Below are 23442 nucleotides of genomic sequence, written 5' to 3' on the forward strand. Positions count from 1 at the left end.
GGAATGGCCTATATAAAGAGCTGCGGACCTTAATTCAGCCAGTTCGTCTGCAGCCCGCACTTGGCTAGTGCACTCTCGTCCTTTGGCACGACCCTCTAAGGAGTATTCTACTTCCATAAGCAAAGCACCAACCAGACCCCGACTGCTGCCTTAGTTGCGCTTCGTCCTATGGTACGACCCTCTAAGCAGAACACAGTCGCCGCCGCCTGTTACCATAACGGCACAAGTCAGTTTTGTTGCTCCCAAAGACTAATCGGCAAGGTTCCCTCCGATCCCGTGCTCAGTTAATTATTATTGTGATTTGATACATTGTGACTATTTTTACTATATGTGATCTGTGAACTTACCTTAAGGCGATCTCATATTCCAGGTGACCTTCGAATTCAGAAGGGGCGCGGCCTATTGGTGTTAGTTATAGAAAACTTGAGAACCAATCAGAGAAAGCCGAACGCCAGATTTATATCTACCCAGTTACGCCCATAAACGCACACTGGTAAAATTTATCAAAAATCCGGTATCATATAATATCGGCATAATGCACAACTCTTCCATTTATCAAATTTTAAAGAAGGCACAAAAAAATCTTTTTTAAACTCTTCATTTTTTTTATGTGACATCTCACAAGAGCGCCTCTGTCTGTACAGATATATATATATTTATATCGCCATTGGTTGGGCAAGGTTGCGGGGCGGATTAAGGAAGAGGTTGAAGGAAGGGTTTTATTAATGCGGGTTTTGAAGAGAGAAATGTACTTAAAATTTGTAGTTTTTGTAATAAAATTTTGCAACAATTTTTAAATCATTTTTTATTAAGTAAATTTTTAGGTGGGTCCAAATATATAAGGTAGGTTATTTATTCCAACAAAATAGGAATAACATTCCAATAACATGGTCTTTTTTAAGCCTTATAAATGAACTCACTCGAAAAATGAACAATTCCAAAACCTGCATTGACCATTTAGAATAAAACATAAAACACAAGCAATCTGTAATGCGTGAATTGACAATAAATGACCACTTTTTAACAATCCTAGTAATAAACTTAACCCTTGGAACCTTTTAAGACCAAATACGTCCCAAATTTCGTTAAATTTTACCACTGTGCGTCGCTTCGGTACGCAAAAGCGCGCGTAATTTGAAATTGGTTTTACACTCTACACTCTTTACTCTTTGTTTTGTTCAGCTGCGTTATTTACATATTTTTGGCAACAAAATTATTGCATGGTTGTTTTTCAAATAGTATTATCATTTAAATCGACTAAATTAAATAAATTACAATACCTAATTATAGTTAGGAATTATTGAAACAGTAGTATTTTTAAAAATTTTTTAAGGAAAGATTACGTAGAGGCCTGTAAAAAACATTTAGATAAATTACATTACAAAAGACATTGCATGCATCAAAAAAAATAATAATTAATTCCTACTCCATGAGTATATCTTACCTAAAAGTCTAATTGTGTTCGATAATCGATGATGACCGATTTATAATAATTTTTTTGTAAATTTAAATAATGATTGTAACTTATTTTATCGTGCGTTCACTTTGCAATGTATATTTGTTATTATTCTTTATGTATATCTGTTTGATTTCCAAACATAATAACATAAAATAAAAAAATATTTCTTGCGTTATTGTTTCTAGGTACCTAATTATGAAAAAAATTATTTGAACTAACCCAAATATGCCAGCATGTTTTTTATTTTGTTTTAGGCCACTGAGCGTACTTAGTTTTTTATTATCTTTCCTCCCTATTGTATAAAACTAGGTATTAAAAAAAAAAACGATTACATGTAAACTGATTTTAGTTGAAAAAATTTCACAGAACAGAGCGGCACTAAGATAAAGAACGTCTTCATACCGCCAGCGCTAGGCGGTAACTAAATACAAAAGCGTGAAACCCTTACGTAGACGGCATAGAGTTTATTTCATAATGGCAAATTCAATGTTTACCTCCCCGAAAATCGATCAATATTCGTGTAAAAATAAACAACGCGAAAATGCATATTTTGTGAAGTTCTGGTATATATATGTAAATTTCCTCTGATAATCGAATAAAAAAATGAATTTCCCACATTATACAATAAAAAAATATCCGAAAATGGGTTTGTAAATGGGATATTTTGCACTAGACAGTTTTTTTTTAGACCTGATACTTTATTTTTTTTCTAGGCTTATAAAAGGTATTATCAAAAAAATGATCGTTTGCTGACAAGCCCAAGATGTGTTCTACTTGCAGTATTTAATTAAAGCATCTGTAGTATTTCTAAACAATCAAATTTTCAAACCAAAAACATCTGATTTTGCTTTACTTGGTATTGGATCGCCTTAAATAAATAACATTTAACCAACAATTGTGTTATAATGTAAGTATTTGCAATTCGCGATCTTTGTTTTGTGATGTTGTATATCGGTTTCGAATGTAATTAATATATTTACTAGAGGTCTAAAAGAGAGAGCTAAAACAGCGGAAAATTGGATACATAAATTCTTTATAAAAATAAGTTTTACTGTTACATATTATTATCACGAAGACGTAAACCAATATTTTTTCGTTCTCTATTCAAAATTTAATAGGAAAATCGATAAATTAAAATTACATCCACCCTTTTTTTTGTTGCCAAAATTTCGTATTACATGAGAATTCGTTAATTTCGAAATTTGATTTTTTATGTCCCGTGGATTTCGAATTAACAAGGTAATTATTAATTACTGTATTTATTTTGAAAGAAATTTTATTTTTTTAAATTTATTTGTTTTTTCATCAAGAATTCAGGAATATCTCAGGTGAAATGGCCAGGCGATTGCCTGCACATATCCCAGTGCTTCGTCGCCGTGGAAGAAGCCAAGAAAGGAATATCTCCTCAGGTAGGGAAATAAATGCACCGCAAACGACACGGGGTAACCCGGCGAGTGTACTAGCTACTAGTACTATTTACTTCTACCCATTATGTTGATTTCAATAGTAAACCTAATGATTTAATATTACTCATATTCAGACATAAAATAGAATTCTACGATTCTGTAACGAAAGACACTCACTACCAATCAAACTGGCAAAAATGCATGTCATTGATAATCGCAGACATGGATGCCATAGTTGCACTCCAGACGGTTGTTATCAGTTGGGACTCTAGTGCAGTATTCACAAAAATTAAAGGCGGCTATATTCACATAACAAAAATGGAAAATATTTTTAAAAACATAGTACATATCAGGACTAGACCAGAAATAAAGTCAGCATTGAACCTTAGTTTGAGGTGTTGTCTTCTTCACCAGAGAGCTCATCTGATGAGTAGCCAGTGACGAAGAGCAGGTTCCGAGGCTTTTGCTTCAGCTCTTGCTCCACCTGCTGCTGGATCTTGTAGCGCTCCTCGCGCGCCACCCGCACCGTGGTCAACTCCTTGTGTCTCTTAGTGTCCACAGCACCCTCTTCTTCCGTGTGACTTCTCTTGAGAGGAGGATCCGAGGTGTGGCAGATCAGCTCATCCTTATTATCCAATTCATCATCTGTAGAAGTTATACAATTAGAATACACTTGATAAACTGTCAATTTTAACATCAACCAACCAATCTCCGATAGGAGAGGGCACTACAGAAGGAATATTAGGATAAAAAATTAGGGAGATAGTGCTCACGGAAACTGTAAATCGTCTCCGTTTTATTGATAAAAAAATATTTAAAAAAAAAACTACAAACTCCATCTATCCATATTCAGTTTCCGATGATCATCTGTGTAGAGTGAATATTTATAATAATACATATTGGGATTGTCATAGTTTCACAGAATTCCGGAAAGCTGGACTTTAATATGAATTTAATAAAAATAGTATTGCTACCGCAGATAATAGAAGCACAGGGAGATACGGCATGGAGCTATGACCAAACTATGAAAGTTGTCCATTTAGTGTGTAGGAAGAAAGGCTGGTGGGCCGCCGTCAGTAGAATTGGTTTCATACTTATCTATTGTATTAAGCTCACCCGAGTTGACAAGGTCCAGGGCATACGCATGGTCCATGGTCCTTCAGCAGGACGTGCACCGTTGGGTACTCCACAAGGCACTTGCCTGTCAGGTTCTGCTGGATGGTCATCTCCGGGTCCAGCTCCTTATATTTGCCGCAGCAGCCTGGGATGCGCTCAGCTAAACTAAATAAATACAGCGTATGGTCAATTCATTCTATTTTAACACAGGGAAAACGATAAATACATATAAAATAACTTATTGAGTAAAACGTCAAACTGTAATATTTAACCATTAAAGACAATATTATTAACCATTCAAAAATTAACAAAATGTAAAAAAGAAAAAGATTCAGTGGCATCTGCGATTTTCGTTAAGAAAATGAAGATAATATTGGTAGTTCTCAATCGAAGTATGATACAGTTGAAAATGATGGAAATTGGTATGGTTGAATTAGCTCAGTGGTTAGAACAATGCCCCGGCAAGGCAGAGGTTCTGGTTTCAATTCCCAGATGCGACTGAATCACATTTTTTGATTGAGAGTGGTTAATGTTGCCTTCAATGTGAAACAATAAATAGTGTTGATTTTTATCAATCTGAACCTTCCTTGATCTAACACCGGACATGTTACAAATAATATGGAATCAAATAAAGGAACTAAAATTACCAATATTAACACATTCTTTTAGGGAAACGAGAAAACTCGTCATACGCCTTTATACAGTAAGACGCGGGAGACGAGTTTACTCATTTTGTTGCGCAAAGCGGTAAGGAGCAGGAAACTTATAAACAAGGGGTTCTAAATGGGTCGGCGTCATGTGTTTTCTATTGTCGGAGGTACCCGATCTATCTACCTGTCAATACAATGAGTTTAAAACACAACAAAAAATAACAAGGGTAAAAATAAACAGTAAGAACATTACAATTATTTTATTACCTGATATACCTGATAATTTTAAGAAAGGATTTTGTTTTTGCATTTTCGTTTGTCTCGCCAGTAACGGCTTTATACCGCTTTATATTCGTGTTTCTGAGTTCATTTTGCTTTCATTAATTTTCGTATTAAATACCTAAGAACTATTTTGTGTTGGTGAGTGATATTGTTTTTGATAAATATTATTTTTTAATGTTATACATAATTTAACTTTCCTAAAGATTATAATTTTACTTTCCCCGAAAATTAATCAAGATACATACGAGAGTGACGATGAATTGTTTGCTGACAATTTATCTAATTGTTCCTGCCAAAGTGACGTAGAAAGTTTATCCGATTACGATCCTTGTGAAGAAGATGTTATTCCTCTTCCATCAACGTTTACCCGAAGACGAATAAGTTCATCTTGATTTAGACCATGGCGAAGAATGGTCATCAAGAGATACTTCACCAGTTTTGGAGGAGTTTTTAGGGCAGCCAGGAATAAATACCGAGGACGTTCCTGACAGCGTGGTGGATGCCGTAAATTTGTTTATCGACAACAATTTGTTTGCGTTCCTTGTGGAGGAATCAAACCGTTATTAACCGTTAGTCGGAACCGGCAAAAATAAAAACGTTTTACCTCGTTGTCGCATATGTTCCGCCCACAAACTACGCAGTGAAACGCGGTACATGTGCAAGTTTTGCAATGTGCCCCTGCATAAAGGAAAGTGTTTCGAATGCTATCACACATTGAAGCACTATTAGGTTATAGTTTTTTTTATATGTATTGAAAATTACTAAATAATCTTGTGATTTTGTATGAATAAAGTTGTTTCGATTGTGAAATACTGTTTTTTCTATGATTCCCAAGAAATTAGAATGTTTTTGTTCATAAAAAAAGGAATGACACATACATTGCTAAGTAAATAAATAGAGAAACATCTTTTTAAAGTAAAACATTGAAAGTTTCATCGAAAAATATCAAATAGATCATAAGTAGCGGTATGTAAATTTTGTTTTTACGAAATAGATGCGATAAAAGCGAAATCTGCATTTTATTTGCGATAAAAGCGAAATTTGAAAATTAAATACTTTCGCACCTTTTTACGTTATGTGCTTTCAAATGTTGATCAGACGCGCTAACAATTATTACAACTCTGTTCAAAACAGACAGAGACGGCATGAGTTGTTGCGTAGATGAGGAGCGAGCGAGTGATTATCGGCACGTGGGTTGGCGTCCGTCCATCTTTTGTCTTTCAATCAGTCACTCGCTCATGCGCGTATGGTATTGTTGTGTTACTAACGTCAATATGGGCCGCCCGAAAGTAGAATTATCTGAACGAGTAAAAAAGTTGAAAGAGGATGGCTTGTATTTAAGCGATACTAACATCGTAATGTGCAAATACTGCAACGTGCGTTTGGAAGGAGAGAAGTTAGATACTTTGAAGCATACGACTTCTGTTACTTATTTAAGAAAGAAATCTGATACTGATCCTCGTCCTCTGGAATAAACAGGCAATCCACAATAGTTGGTGCTTTTGAAGTGCAAAAGCGTGCCAAAACGGAAAAAGAGGAATTTGTGCTTGGCACTGTAAAAATGTGTTTGAAAGCAAACATTCCGTTGAATAAACTAGATCATCCAGCTGTTCACAGTTACATGGAAAAATATGTGCCTGGCTCGGGTAACCTGCCTTCTGGAGATAATTTGAGACGTAAGTACGTACCACAGTGCGGTGTTTCGGAGAAAGATGAAGTGAAACAAAAACTAAAGGATCAGCCTGTAGTTGTGGTGGCCGACGAAACTTCTGACAAACAAGGCAGATGTGTCTTTGCAGTTTTACTTAAAACTGTCTCTTCAGAACCACAGCAGTCATGTTTCGGTAATTATTCGGAATCGCTGGACAAGGATTATATGAAATATTTTTAAATAAAACCTTCTGATTTACCTTAATTACTATAAAAGGAATCTGACTGCATTTGGGATATTTTTAATTTTAGCATTTTAATTTTTAATTAGTAAATCGAAAATTCACTTTCGTCATATGGGATGACAGCTGGAATGCTTTCTGTTGATAAAATTTTCTTTTGTTTGTATTCCTGATACGAGTGGCTATATTTTTTACCGTGTGCAAATACTAGGTAGGTACTATTTTAGCCAAACTCGAAAAATAAAATAAAGATATTTAGGTATGTTTTATAAAATAGAAAAGTTAAAAAAGGTGGGGTTATTATAGGTAAGGTTGGATTATTATAGGTTAGGTTGGTTTATTATTAGGATTTAGGTTAGGTTAGGATAGATTGGATATTATAGGTTAGGTAGGATTATTATTAGGATATAGGTTAGGTTGGATTATTATAGGTTAGGTTGGATTATTGTAGGTTAGGTTGGATTATTATTAGGATATAGGTTAGGTTAGGTTGGATTATTATAGGTTAGGTTGGATTATTATTAGGATATAGGTTAGGTTAGGTTGGATTATTATTAGGATATAGGTTAGGTTGGATTATTATTAGGATATAGGTTAGGTTAGATTATTATTAGGATATAGGTTAGGTTAGATTATTATTAGGATATAGGTTAGGTTAGGTTGGATTATTATTAGGATATAGGCTAGGTTAGGTTAGGTTGGATTATTATAGGTTAGGTTGGATTATTATTAGGATATAGGTTAGGTTAGGTTGGATTATTATTAGGATATAGGTTAGGTTAGGTTGGATTATTATTAGGATATAGGCTAGGTTAGGTTAGGTTGGATTATTATTAGAATATAGGTTAGGTTGGATTATTATAGGTTAGGTTGGATTATTATTAGGATATAGGTTAGGTTAGGTTAGGTAAGGTTGGATTATTATTAGGATATAGGTTAGGTTGGATTATTATAGGTTAGGTAGGATTATTATTAGGATATAGGTTAGATTAGGTTAGGTTGGATTATTATAGGTTAGGTTGGTTTAGGTTTGATTATTATAGGTTAGGTTAGTTTAGGTTTGATTATTATAGGTTAGGTTAAATAAAACAATAATTATAATATTACCTAAATATAAATAATTTAAGTTTTATAAGTAACATAAAAATATTTTATTTTTCGAGTTTGGCCAAAACAGTACCTAACTAGAATTTGCATTCCGAAATGATTCAAATTCTAGCTACTCGTATCAAGAATACCAACCAGAGAAAATGTCATCAACAGAAATCATTCCAGCTGTCATCCCATACAACGAAAGTGAATTTTTGATTTACGTAATTAAAAATTAAAATGCAAAAATTAAAAATATCCCAAATGCAGTCAGATTCCTTTTATAGTAATTAAGGTAAATCAGAAGGTTTTATTTAAAAATATTTCATATAATCCTTGTCCAGCGATTCCGAATATTTACCCATGTTTCTTAGCAAGTGTAAATTTTTTAGACACTGCCAATGCTTCCACTTGTTCTCAAGCAATAATTGATACTTTGAAAGAATACGAAATTCAATACTCTCATGTACATGGTTTAGTGTCTGACTCTGCAAGGTACATGGGTGCATGTTTCAACTTGCTAAAAATGCTGGGCGCACAAAGTGAATCTTGTGGGTGACATTTTTATAAAAGAATTTAAGGAACTGGAGTCTATTGTAGCCAAGACAAAGTCAGCCTTTTTGCATTCTAGAAAAATGAAAAGTTCCTATTTAAACTTTCTACGACAGCATGCTCCACAATTAACTCCAAAACTTTACCCTACGCCTGTTGTAACCAGGTGGAATTCTTGGTTTAAATCTGTGCTTCTTCTAATTCTAATTCTGAATAATCAATTAGATTTGTCAAAAAGCCCAATACTGGTAATATTCCCTATAAACTGTAAAATTCCCAGTATCCCTTAATCACCTTACAATTATTAATGCCTATTCTCTATTATTATAATATTTATGTACACTAATTGTTTTCTTTTAATATATTGTTGTTTCATTTTGATTTTACTTTCTATCTCCCTCTGTATGTATATATAATGACACATTTTGTATTTTTGATTAGTTTAATTTTGTACCCTGACGATGCTCGAGTGTAGCGAAACCGGTCGGTCTTAAAATTAATAAAAAAAAAATCGTGGTTTTAAACAAAAAATATTGGAGAAGCATTAGATTTAAAACTTAATTTAAAATTATTTTTAATATATAAACATAAATTAATTAATTAATTTTTAAGATATAGAATGGACATAAAGAGACATCTCTTGTCAATTTCGGATAGTATTTTCTCTGCAGGTGAATGATAAGCAAATTGCGATCACCTTTTACATCTGTTCAGTGGATTCATCTGAGATTGTGATATTTCGTCAAAAGAGGTCTATTTAAGATAAAAATAATTCAAATATATTTTTTGACAAAATAAAATGTCACAAAATCGGCTGTGTGTATTATTACAATGAGTGTGCTGATTCATCTCAGACATTAATAATTCTTCTCTCTTGTGAGCTGGTTGTTCCTTATAACCTTATCTAGTGCAAATGCAAAGTGATTGCTGATTGCTGCCTGAAACCGAATCTGATGACAAAATAGAAGACCTAAACTGCGAGTACCATTTATCTGGGTGAGTCTTTCTGTTCATTTGTATTTTGGTGACTGGTTTGTTATTTTTCTCCCTGCAGAGATAAAGTTATTAATCCACAAATTATTTTTCATAGGGAAATATTATATTCCCTGGATGATCTGTGCTACCTACACGCCAGATCATCATCCATAAGTTTGGTCCCACGTAGCTCGGATATATTGCTAGCGAAGATTAATTAATATTTAGTGATTTAGATTTGGACACATGATAAATGGAAGTTCTATTCACGTAATTTTTTTGGTGATTTAAGAAGTACCTATCAGTACCAATTTCTAGCATACATAAATAATTTTTCTAGCATTAGAAATTTGCGTATTTTTTTTGGTAAATTTCATTAAAGTCAAATTACTTAATATTATTTAGGTATAGTGAATTTAGTTTCGTTTTTTTACGTATTCTTTGGTATATTCGAAACATATAATATATTGGAATTGTCGTAATTTTTGGAGAATTCTAATTTACAATACTTACAACATTATTGTATACTTTTTTTGGTTAAGAATATTTTGTCATCTCATTAAAAATGCCGAGAATTGCTGAAGAAGTTTCTGGAGATATTCAGGATAGAACGTTGACACTTTTGACGGCAAAAAAGGAAAATCTTTTTTTGCGGATGAATGAATTGTATAATTTATCAAATAATTTATCTACCTTCGAGTCAAGAAAAAATGAAGACTTCATGACAAAGTCGGATATGATTGAAGACTTGAGAGTTCAGTTTGAAACTGTTATTGATGGACTTAACGACCGTCAGTTGACTTTGGACGACTCATTTAAACCGGATTTCCAACAATTAAATGCATTTGATGATATTTATTTGAAGGTCAAACGAAGTCGATTTAACCTTCAAAACGCGTCACGCAACGATTCGCGGGATCATTGTATTATTAAATTGCCACCTTTGGAATTACCATCATTTGATGGTAAAATGGGAAATTGGCCTACTTTCTACCAAGCTTTCAAATCTAATGTACATAATAATAGACAATTAACCGACGCCCAGCGTGTTCAATATTTAATTGGTAAATTGACACACGGCGCTTTAAAGGTTACTTCAGGCATTGTACCTGGAGGTGACACATACAATATAATCTGGAATGCTTTGGTAAACAAATTTCAAAATAAACGTGCACTAGGCACACATTATTTAAATAATATTCTTGATGCAAAAAATTGTACAAATACATCTGGCAGTCTTGACTTTTTTATTGAAAATTTTTCTGCATCAGTAGCAGCGTTAAAACAATTAGAGATTGAAAATTTAACTGATTTTATCTTATTTCATTGTGCATTTAGAAAAATTGATTTTCAAATCGCACAGATTTTCGAGCTGTCAGTCAGGAATAAAGAGATTCCGACATATGACGATTTAGTCTCGTTTGTTCAAGATCAGGTTAAGATTTTAGAACGTTTAGGCAATTCAAATGAAGCCGGTAAAAAACTGTCCACCACGTCATCATTTCGTTCTAATAAAAATTCTAAATCGTTCCTTGCTAGCAACGAGAATGTACCTCGGTTTACGGCTTCGCGCACAAATTGTTGTCTTGTTTGTAATAAAACTAATCATACAATTAAAGATTGCGTTAAATTTAAAAATATGAGCTCTTCACAGGCGCGTTTTGAATTTATAAAGTCAAAACATGCTTGCGTAAATTGCCTTAGTGGAGGGCATACAATAAACGCGTGTAAATCGGTTTTAACTTGTGAGTTTTGTAAAAAACGTCATCACACTTTGTTGCATTTTGGCAGTGCTGATAACAATGCTAAAACTCCATCAAGTACCCACGCACACACGTCGCGAACATCTACAGGGACATCCGAAAATTGTGATACACAATTTGAAGAACCTCCGCTAAACATAAATAACTCATGTTCCCTTTCTGTGAAAGCGACACATAATACGATTCTATTATCAACCGCGCAAGTATTCGCAAAGAGTAAAAATGGAAATAAAGTTATTGTTCGGTGCTTAATGGATAACGGTTCACAGAACAATTTAATTACTGTTGATTGTTGCAAGATCCTCAACTTACCAATAATTCCTTTAAACAATTCCTTTGTAAAAGGAATCGGTTCAGCATCCAAACCAATTTTGGGTTACGTTTATTTGGACATTGAGTCCCGCGTGTACCCGAATAATAAATATAATATTTATGCGCTTGTCATTGACAGTATTACAGATCAGCTACCTAATCACTATATAACCAAGGGTGATATGAGTTACTTAAAGGGTATACCTCTCGCTGACTTAACGTGGAATATTCCTGGATGCGTGGATATAGTATTAGGTGCACAACTGTTCCCATATATTTATTTAGGGAACAGGGTTGAATCTGGTAACGGCGAACCTCCGGCATTAGCAACAGCTTTCGGTTTTGTGTTAATGGGTGACTACCCTAGTAATGTGCTTAATACAAGTACGTCATTTTCAGCACTTGCGCTTAATGACTTAGTACAAAAATTTTGGCTGTTAGAGGAAATACCCAACATGCACTTTCTAAGTCCGGAAGAGACGGAATGTGAGAATTTATTTATATCATCCATTTCTCGCACCGTCGACGGAAGGTATTCTGTTGCTTTACCTTTCTGTAAAGACCCGAAGCAATTGGGTAATTCCCTTGCTACTGCTCAGCGCCGATTTATGGCTTTGGAGCGAAAATTTAAACATTCACCGGCTTTGCGGGAGAATTATAATAAAGTTATTCATGAGTACATTGAAAACGGTTATTTAGCAAAAGTTTCAAGGTCGGATATTACCGATGACGGATATTACATTCCGCATCACGCTGTCACTCGCCCGGATAAACCTATGCCTCGGATTGTACTTGACGCGAGCGCTAAGACACATACAGGATTGTCATTAAATGACGTGATTTATACTGGTCCGAATTTGCAAGCCGATCTTTTTTTGCTTCTGTTAGACTTTCGTCTTTTTCCCATTGCTATTACTGCAGACATAAAGCAGATGTATTTGCAGATTGAGGTTCCAAGCAAGCATCGCAAATATTTGAAAATTCTATTTCGGTTCGCGGACAACGATCCCATACAAACCTTTCAATTCAATCGGGTCCCTTTCGGACTAACAGCTAGTCCATACTTGGCAATGCGCACTGTTCGACAGTTGGCCCAGGATATGAGACAACATTTTCCGGACGCTGCCAATGTGGCAGAGTCTAAGTTGTATATGGACGACCTGGTATATTCTATTGTAGATGAACCCAGTGCCGTACGTCTGTCGCGAGAATTGATCTCGTTGTTTAAGTCCGGTGCCTTTGATTTGGTAAAATGGACTAGTAATTCTTCAGTGGTACTTGAGAATCTTCCAGATTCGCACCGAAGCCCTGTGGACTTTACTGTTGGTTCTAACAATGCCGCTAAGGTGTTAGGCCTTTCGTGGGAACCAGCTGATGACAGCTTCTTCTTTACGTCTTCTTATGTTCAGGAGAAGTGCACGAAGCGGAACATACTCTCCATAGTAGCCCGCTTGTTCGATGTTCTCGGCTTGGTCGCCCCTGTCATTCTGTATGCGAAATTACTTATTAAGGAGCTATGGCTGTGTAACATTGGTTGGGATGATATACCCCCTGAGAGCGTTATTCAAAGGTTTTCGGCTCTCACACAGGAATTTCCTTTAATTTCGACAGTAAAAATTCCCCGCCATGTTGGCGTCCTAAAGGACAGTACAGTGCTCGTTGTCACCTTCTGCGATGCGAGCATGAATGGTTATGGCTGCGTGATTTATTTGCACACCACTGATCTCTCTGGAAATATTTCAGTGAGGTTATTGTGTGCAAAATCAAAGGTTTCTCCCACGAGAGTGACAACTCTCGCTCGTTTGGAGCTTTGTGCCGCAGTTTTGATGTCAAAGTTGATACGGACGGTTCAAGATAGTTATCGTGCGCGTCTTTCTATTGCAGGAACATACGCGTTTTCAGATTCTACCATTGCGCTCTCCTGGATACATTCCTCACCGCATCGTTGGTCGGTGTTTGTTAGCAATCGTGTAGCTCAGTGCCAGGAAAATTTGTCTCCGGAAAATTTTTACCATGTCGCCGGTATTGAAAACCCGAGCGATTGCCTTTCTCGTGGCATGCTACCCTCTCAACTCGTTTCACATGATTTATGGTGGAACGGCCCATCATGGATTCGCCACCCACCTTCGGAATGGCCAGTAAAACCGTTTCGCCCCACCAATACCGGTGAAATGCCTGAACACAAAGTTAATGTGCTCACTGCAATGGTTCTGGGTGAACAATCGGTTCTGGGTGAACTGGCCCAGCGTATATCCACTTGGGATAAACTACTAAGGAGTGTCGTTTACATCCTCCGATTCATAAAAAAGATATCACCTTCCTCTGGAATTGTCAATAATCTTGTGACTGCTGAAAAGGCTGTACTTCGTTCCGTGCAAAATGCTCATTTTTCAAATGATATTGCTGCACTTCAGAAAGGCAAATTCCACTCCAAAAGGCTTCAGGGTTTGTCTTTATTTCTTGATGAGGACAATTTGTTACGTATCGGGGGACGCCTTTCTAAATCGGACTTACCTTTTGAGGTTAAACATCCGATATTACTACCTAAACATGACTGTGTTGTAAATCTTATCATAGATCACTTTCATGTCATGAACTGTCATACCGGTCCAGGACTTCTTATGTCTATATTACGTCAGCGCTATTGGATATTAGATGCTAGGACGGTTATTAGGGCAAGGGTGCGGAAATGCAACTGCTGCTTCCGCTCAAATCCATCACATCCTACCCCAAAGATGGCAGATTTACCTTCATATCGTATTACTGAAGCAAAAGCCTTCGTTCACACCGGTGTTGATTACGCGGGTCCTCTACGTATTACGCTTGCTCGTCGGAGAGGACAACATTCGCAGAAGGCATATATTTGTCTGTTTGTATGCCTTGTGACCAAGGCCATTCATATTGAGTTGGTCTCTGACTTAACTTCAAATGCTTTCCTGGCTGCTTTCAGCCGTTTTATTTCACGGCGTGGCCCTGTGTCGTGCTTGTATTCGGATAATGGTACCAATTTTGTGGGTGCAAAGGCACAATTGGATGACCTTTACAAGTTTTTAGTTGAATCGGAATATGAGCCCGCGTTAAAACGAGAACTCGCCAAGCGTCGTATCGAGTGGAAAATGATTCCACCACGCGCACCCCATTTCGGAGGTATGTGGGAGTCTAACGTGAAAAGCATGAAAACTCACTTATACCGAGTGATCGGAAGTCAGCTTCTCACTTATGAGGAGCTTCAGACTGTGTTGGTGCAAATAGAGTGCATAATGAACTCTCGCCCGCTCACAGCTGTATCTTCCGACCCTGATCCGGAAATCATAACACCTGCGCATTTTTTAATGACTACACCATTACAATACTTACCTGCATCTATCCCGACGGGCAGTAAAATTAATTTCGCTCAGCGCAAACAATTATTGGATAGTATGGTTCAGTCTTTCTGGAAAAAATGGCGTGTGGAGTATCTGCACACCTTGCAAGTCAGGCAGAAGTGGGCTACCCCTGATCATCCGATTGAGATCGGAACTGTCGTTCTAGTGGGACAGGAAGATTCCCCTCCGTTGAACTGGCCTTTGGGTGTAATCACTGAGGTCCATCCCGGATTGGACAAAATTGTTCGCGTTGCGACGGTGAAGACACGATTTGGGTTCTTCAAACGACCGGTTATCAAGTTATATCCCCTTCCGACTCAATAATTTGCTTACTTCTATTTTTTGTTTTTATTTTTTGTTATTTTTTTTTGGTAGTTCAAATTATCTCCGACTATGCCATGATATTCCGTTACAGTTAATTGTACTCTTGTCAGTTGAACTTTATTAAGTTTATACTTTTCGTTCTGTTGAAAGTTTTTTTTTGGTGACCTTCCGACGTAATTCTTGGATATTATATGTGAATAGAGTCACTTGAAATGATTTGACGTTTATTTATTTGTACGTTGTTCTCTTACTCCTTTGCAAGTTCTGAGAACTTCCAAGGCGGGGAGTATGGAGAAGCATTAGATTTAAAACTTAATTTAAAATTATTTTTAATATATAAACATAAATTAATTAATTAATTTTTAAGATATAGAATGGACATAAAGAGACATCTCTTGTCAATTTCGGATAGTATTTTCTCTGCAGGTGAATGATAAGCAAATTGCGATCACCTTTTACATCTGTTCAGTGGATTCATCTGAGATTGTGATATTTCGTCAAAAGAGGTCTATTTAAGATAAAAATAATTCAAATATATTTTTTGACAAAATAAAATGTCACAAAATCGGCTGTGTGTATTATTACAATGAGTGTGCTGATTCATCTCAGACATTAATAATTCTTCTCTCTTGTGAGCTGGTTGTTCCTTATAACCTTATCTAGTGCAAATGCAAAGTGATTGCTGATTGCTGCCTGAAACCGAATCTGATGACAAAATAGAAGACCTAAACTGCGAGTACCATTTATCTGGGTGAGTCTTTCTGTTCATTTGTATTTTGGTGACTGGTTTGTTATTTTTCTCCCTGCAGAGATAAAGTTATTAATCCACAAATTATTTTTCATAGGGAAATATTATATTCCCTAGATGATCTGTGCTACCTACACGCCAGATCATCATCCAAATATTGTTTTTATTTTACTGTTTTTTTCGTCTTTTTTTCATTATCACCCTTTTTACATTAACCCCACATGCTAATAATTACACTAAGGCCGGGTTCCCACTATGCCGGACCGGCAGATCTGCCGGAAACCGGACAAGAGTGTTCACATTACACCGGAGCCGGAGAGATAATGGGAGGACATCGCTTCAGGATTCCAAAGAAAAGCCAACTTTCCTCACTGTTTTGGAGCAGTAGATGGCAAACATATTAGAAGTATTTTTTTCATTATCACCCTTTTTACATTAACCCCACATGCTAATAATTACACTAAGGCCGGGTTCCCACTATGCCGGACCGGCAGATCTGCCGGAAACCGGACACCGGACAAGAGTGTTCACATTACACCGGAGCCGGAGAGATAATGGGAGGACATCGCTTCAGGATTCCAAAGAAAAGCCAACTTTCCTCACTGTTTTGGAGCAGTAGATGGCAAACATATTAGAATTTTGAAAGAGCCGAGAGTGGTTCTATGTTCTTTAATTACAAGGAATATTATTCTTTTGTATTAATGGAAGTTGTTGATTCAGAGTACCGTTTTATTTTTATTAGTGTGGGCTCATACGGCAAGGAATGCGATTCTACTATATTAAAGGATAGTAAATTTTGGTAAAAGATCAATGATGGTACTTTAAATGTACCAAAGCCTAGACCGCTTCATGAAAACTTGCACGAGGAATTACCGTTTAAACTAATAATAATAATAATATTTGGCTGATTTATATAGCGCCGTTTTCGTGAGAAATCACCTCAAGGGCGCTGTACAAATATATTTCTTAAATAGTTAATACTAGAACTACTGACTTATCTCTAAGACTTATATCTAGTGACTTACGACTAAGGCCTATAACTACTATATTAACGACATATATACGAGTATTTACATATTTAGCAACTTACAACTAAAATTAATATTAAAAATCTAATCTTACTAACGCCAGAAGAATAAGGAAGTTCTATTATATTAGGGTGTTTTTTATTGTTAGCTGGATATATATGTTAAATGAATGAAATTAATGAATAAAATCAATCGTCAATCTTAAACGCATTTAGATGATTCATCTGCCAACAATTAAACCGATTGACTTGTTATGTTCCCGCTGATATTGTCCATTATCCATTGGTAGGCAAGTCAATAGAAAAATTGAATGAATGGAATCGCTAGATAATGTAACAATTACAGTATAAAAAAAATGAAAAAAAAGAAATATTTGGATAGAATGACGGATTTATGAAAATGAGTGTCTGAAGGCTTTAATCTCCTACGTCCATATGGAGGTACACATTTGAATACTGATAAAAAGATTTAAACGAGCAGGGCGAACACTTTCTACTTTCTACTTTCTTCAAAGAATGCGAGCCGATGACGCGAGGGGAGCCCGGAGCACAGGCGCGGCGCGCGGGGACAGCCGGATACCGGCACAAACTCGTTCACACTACTCCGGTCCGGTGGTTCTACCGGCACTTTCGCAGTGACAAAACGCTCGGTAAAAATGCCGGGCTCGGCAAAAGTGCCGGACCCGGGATAATGTGAATAGCTACATATAAATTGTACAGCCACTAGCCCTTCCGGCAGTTTTACCGGCCTGGCAGATCTGCCGGTCCGGCATAGTGGGAACCAGGCCTAACTGCTCACTACATACTACATACTACATTCTATAATATACTCACTCACTTTAATTGATAATAATAGTATGTTGTGCTTTGCTAAGCCCAGTGGACTCATGACTAATAACATTACTCTAGAACATAATATTCTTCAAATATATTCTACAGAAACCGAACATAATAATGTAATTACCGAAAATTCTCAATGCATGATTCATTAATAATTTTTTATCAAAATTCAAGAGGTTTGCGCTCGAAAACACTGGAATTTCATCAAAATACTGCTCAATAATTATGACTTGATCTTCATTACCGAAAGTTGGTTGGTTGATAGTATCCGAGATGAGGAATTATTCGATAATCGCTATTCTGTTTACAGAAATGATAGGGATACACCGCACTAGTAAATCAACTGGCGGAGGCGTACTCATAGGAATTAAAAAATAATTTTTTGTTACCCCTCGCTCTTGGAAATCAGACGCTGAGACTGTCTGGATAACTGTCAATACATCAAAATCGAATCGTCATTGTTATAATATTCATATGTACTGCGTGTATTTACCTAGCGTCGGTCCAAAATTAATATCATCAGAGCGCATTATTTACCAGTCATACCAATACTATTTCTGACTTAACAGAAATAGTATTGGTAGTAACTTTTTGTTTGGTAGGCGGGAATGGGTACCGCCGCCCTGGGAACCATTTATTGGATGACCAACACCTCTGCCACAGGTCACCCCAAGTGGTTCGCTACGTTTGGTGACTTAGCAGGGGTGCCCGGGTTCATGGGTTAAGGTTTGCCCGGGTCTTGGTGGCGGGTGCGTCGGCCCACCTTCTGCGTGGCGGGCCGGTTGGGAGAAGCTGGTTGAGGGAGACCCTTTACAACCGGTTAACGCTGTCCGGGCCGCTCGATAGTACAGGGGCCCGACCCTCAGGCTCACGACTAAGGGTGGGCTGCCCCATCAGCAAGTGAAAAAACCCCGCCACTGCTGTTGTGCCGGTTCGTGACCGGAGGGGACCCAGCAGCAGCGTTTGGGGCGCATTGGATGCCCTCTCCAGCCGGACTCTCCCAGCCTATCGCCTAGCACCGCAGTGGATGGGCTGGAACCAAACGCCCATCACTCCTGGACAGCCTGAACCCCAGATTCCTACCCACCCCTCATACCTTACCTTTCCTTTCCTTTCCAGACCTTCCATACACCTCAAACCTTTACAAAAAAAAAAAAAAAAAACAAAAAAAACTTAAAATCATGAATATACAACAAAACAAATTTAACATTACAGCGGCGAGTAGCAGGCGTCCCCGGTGCGGGCCAAAACTGCTGGTAAATTTTGCCAACATTCGCGGCCTGCACACAAATTTAAATTCTGTTCATCACCATCTTTTGTCCCAACCTTCTTTTCCTATCAGAAACTCAGATAGCCAAGCCGCCAGACTCCTCCTATCTGGACTGCCCGGGCTTTACCCTTGCAAGCAAGTTCCGACTCAAAGGAGGAGTCTGCCTCTATAGTCGAGCTGACGTCAACTGTGTACGACTATTGAGTCTGGAAAACTCCAGATTCGACGTAATATGGGTGCGCGTCAATCTTGCCAGTACGGCAAGATTCTACGCATGTCTATACCGCTCACCGAACCATAGCGAATCAGACACTTCCGAACTCTTCAAACATTTGAGCGATACTATTGATGATCTCTTGCCCCGCTACCCTTCGGCCGAGTTTATTGTTCTGGGGGACTTCAATGTTCATAACGAACCATGGTTGAAGTTCTCAGGCCCAACGGACTCGGCTGGCCGACAGGCGGAATCCTTTGCCATTTGCTACGGATTAGAGCAACTGGTTCAGGAGCCTACAAGGATTCCTGATGTCCAGACTCACCGCTCCAATCTGTTAGACCTATTCTTAACTACTGTGCCACACGGTTATAAGATTGACGTCGCAGCGCCTCTGGAATCATCCGACCACTGCCTAGTGACGACATCAATCCCCGTTAACCTCAGACCAACCAATGAGAGGCTGAGGAGAAAAGTGTGGCACTATAGGTCAGCAGATTGGTTCGGTATGCGGGCCCATTTCAACGCTTTTCCGTGGTTTGTTTTCGGACTTCGGACCTTTCAAGATGTGGGCTCAAAGACGTGGTTCAGTCGACAATGCTCCGAAGCAGTTCGACGAAAAAACGCGGCTTACCGAGCCTTCAACACATCTCAAATCGGCAGAGGAATGCAAGAGAATCATTAATAGGTCAAAATTCGAACACGACCTGCAGATCAGCAAAAAGCTGGCTGCCTGCCCGCATAGCAGCAGAGCATTCTGGTCGCTTGCGGGCTCAATAGGTCGGAATTTTTGCAAACCCAGTTTGCCACCTCTTATCAGACCTGACGGCTCACTAGCAAACACCGCCACCGAAAAGGCTAACCTATTATGGAAAATTTTTGCGGAAAACTCGACCCTCGACGACGGAGGTGCTGTTCCGCCGTCGGTTCCTCACTGCAGCTTCTATATAAAAAAGCTGAGGATCCGGCATCGGGATGTACTCCACGTTATACGGGGGCTCGATGTTAACAAAGCTAGTGGACCTGATGGAATACCTGCCTTGGTATTGCAGAAGTGTGCTGCGGAAATAGTTTCAGTTTTGACAAAGCTCTTCAAAATGTCACTGAAGTGTGGCACTGTGCCCTCTGGTTGGAAAAAAGCGGTCATTCACCCTATTCCCAAGAAAGGTGACCGCTCCAACCCGGCCAACTGCCGCCCCATAGCGATCACATCAGTTCTGTCCAAAGTGATGGAACGTGTGATCAACGACAAACTGCTCACATACCTCGAGAAGAACAAAATTATCAACGACCGTCAATACGGATTCCGGCGGAACCGCTCGTGCGGTGATCTTCTCGCGTATGTGACGCATGTTTGGGGGCGGTGCCTGGAACGTCACGGTGAGACCCAAACGGCAGCACTAGACATATCCAAGGCCTTTGACCGGGTCTGGCACCGAGGACTTGTCAACAAATTGCCTTCTTACGGACTTCCCGCATCCCTGTGTACGTGGATTGCTGACTTTTTAAGGGATAGGTCGATTCAGGCGGTTGCTGACGGTTTCACCTCTTCCTCACACTCCATAAATGCTGGCGTCCCACAGGGATCGGTTCTGTCTCCGACTTTGTTTTTGTTGCACATCAATGACCTTTTGACATGTGCACCGATTCATTGTTACGCGGATGACAGTACAGTTCATGATAGCTTTTTGTTTGACAAGCCCCCAAAGGGCACACAAACTCCAACGGCTCGGAGGGCTTTGAAGCAGAGAATGGACGGTTATCTCGAGAGTATTTCCTCCTGGGGTAAAAATAATCTCGTCGAATTTAATGTTTCAAAGACCCAATCCTGTCTGATTACGTCTAAAAGGGATCCAAATGATAATCTAGTCTCCTTCAACGGAAGCAATCTTCCGAACAGGCCTTCCATTGATATGCTTGGTGTAACTATAAGTGACCAGCTCAGGTACGGGGGCTCCATCGAAGCCAGAGTAAAGTTGGCCTCTCAGAAGCTGGGCGTACTTTACAGGGCCCGCAGATACTTTAATAGTACACAACTGCTGACCCTGTACAAATCGCAAGTGCGCCCTACTGTCGAATTTGGCAGCCATCTCTGGTCCGGAGCCCCTAAATACCTGAAAAAACTCTTGACTCTGTGCAAAAACGGGCGGTCCGTTTGATAGATTCCCCAATCTTAACAAACGGACTGCAAACTTTAGAGAACAGGCGTCAGGTAGGTATGCTGTCCTTGTTCTATCGGTATTACAATGGAAGATGCTCTGAGGAACTAGCGTCATTGATCCCTTCGGCACCGGTGCGTAGTCGGGATACACGCCAAACGCGCACCCAACATTTGTACACAGTTGACATTTGTCACATGAGAACGGGTCGCTTCTACGATTCGTTCTTAAGTTCAACAGCTCGGCTGTGGAACGAACTGCCGGCCTCTGTGTTTCCTCCCTCCTACAACATGGGACTCTTCAAGACCCATATTCACTCCTTCTTCTCCACAAAAAGACCCTCCACACAGCATCTCCAAAGATAATTAGAAAAATATATCCAAAGAAAATTATTTTCTTCAGGGCCTCCTGTGTGTAGTTAATATAAAAAAAAAAATTTTAAAAATCCGTTTTCCCAAAGACAAGTTTTTAATCATTGGCGATTATAATATGCCCAATATCGAATGGAATAATCAACAAATGCCAAGTAATAGAGATCAATGCGCACTCGCGTTACTTAACTGCTTATCTTTTGCAAATTTAACCCAATTTAACCATTTAATCTCGTCTTCTGTAACACTTCAGTTAATGTGTGGCTTGCCGACCACCCATTAGTTAAAGAAGATGCTCCATTGATTGTAGAACTAGAATTTCCATCCACTATTGCAACCATCTCAACTCCTCCAACAATAAAATTATTCCATAAAGCAGATTATGCAGAGATCAATGAGAGACTGAAAGAAACCGACTGGTCAACCGTTATAAATGCACCGGATGTAAATACAGCGTTAAATTCGTTTTATGTTTTAATTGAACAGATTATCGAAGAGTTTATTCCTAAGTTGTGAAATCTGGAAAATACCCACTATGGTACACGGCAGCCTTAATAAAAATAACAAAAGTAAAATTAAAATTCTTTAGAAAATGGAAGCGCCATCGGAACCCCCTTGATTATCTCTCATTTTCATTGCTTCGCAAAAGGCAAACAACAGTCGCTTCAGCAGCTTACAAAACCTACATTTCTACGCTAGAATCCGGTATACAGCATAATGTTAAAAAAATATGGTCCTACGTCAATTCTCAAAGAAAATCTCCTGCCATCCCTGATCATATGATTTACGGTGAAAAAACTGCTAATGACAGTAGAGAAGTAGCCGGAATGCTCTAATTCAAATAGCATAATCAACTCAATCGAGATCAATGAAGACATCACATTCAAATACCTTAAGTCCATTGATATCAAAAAGGGACCAGGGGATGATCAACTTCCAGGGATCTTCATAAATTATTGTAGTAAACAATTGACACCCCCCATTTTTGTTATTTTCAAACTATCGCTATCTGAAGGAACATTTCCCGACAAGTGGAAAACAGCCTTGATTACCCCAATATATAAAAATGGCAGTAAAAATGACGTCTCAAACTATCGACCTATATCCAAATTATCGATAATCAGGCGAAATTACGTATGATTAACTATGTAATAACTAAAAATATCTAACTGTATCTTATTGTACTGTGTATGTCTTAACAAATAAATAAATTTAAAAAATGATGTTGAAGACAGCAACTCAAAAGAGCTTGGATAAATTGTTGGTACACATGGGGCCGAATCCAACAAATGAGTGCTACAAGCACATTGTTGGTACACATGGGGCCGAATCCAACAAATGAGTGCTACAAGCACATTGTTGGTACACATGGGGCCGAATCCAACAAATGAGTGCTACAAGCACATTGGCAGATTATTTTGTCCATCGGAAGCAGCAAATGTGCCCTCTTCTTCTGTCAATTCAAATTCAATAGTGGAAAGCTTCGCAAAAATTCAGTTTTTCAAAAGTGTACCACAAGAAGAACTAATTGATGGGTACTCTCATTTTCGCAGACAATTACTTGGATTGGTCGGCCAAGAAGCTCCTGTGGATGTAATGCAACTTTTAGTTGCATCAAAATCTTGCTA

General features: G+C 38.1%; 1 protein-coding gene across 1 annotated transcript in view; it reads right to left on the bottom strand.

The window, feature by feature from the left end:
* Positions 1 to 737: 737 nt before the first annotated feature.
* The window catches only part of LOC149414727 (box C/D snoRNA protein 1-like), a 37931-nt gene continuing 15226 nt past the window's right edge, over positions 738 to 23442 (bottom strand). Inside the window, exons 5-6 of the mRNA XM_089643380.1 lie at positions 3992 to 4146; positions 738 to 3510 (exon numbers count right to left, since the gene is read on the bottom strand). Of these exons, the coding sequence (XP_089499506.1) occupies positions 3251 to 3510; positions 3992 to 4146 (415 nt within the window). The 3' untranslated portion in view covers positions 738 to 3250. The remainder of the gene's footprint in view (positions 3511 to 3991; positions 4147 to 23442) is intronic.

This window comes from Hesperophylax consimilis, chromosome 19 (genome assembly GCF_061612785.1).
Source record: "Hesperophylax consimilis isolate HC1 chromosome 19, BYU_Hcon_1.0, whole genome shotgun sequence".
Taxonomy (NCBI): Eukaryota; Metazoa; Arthropoda; class Insecta; order Trichoptera; family Limnephilidae; genus Hesperophylax; species Hesperophylax consimilis.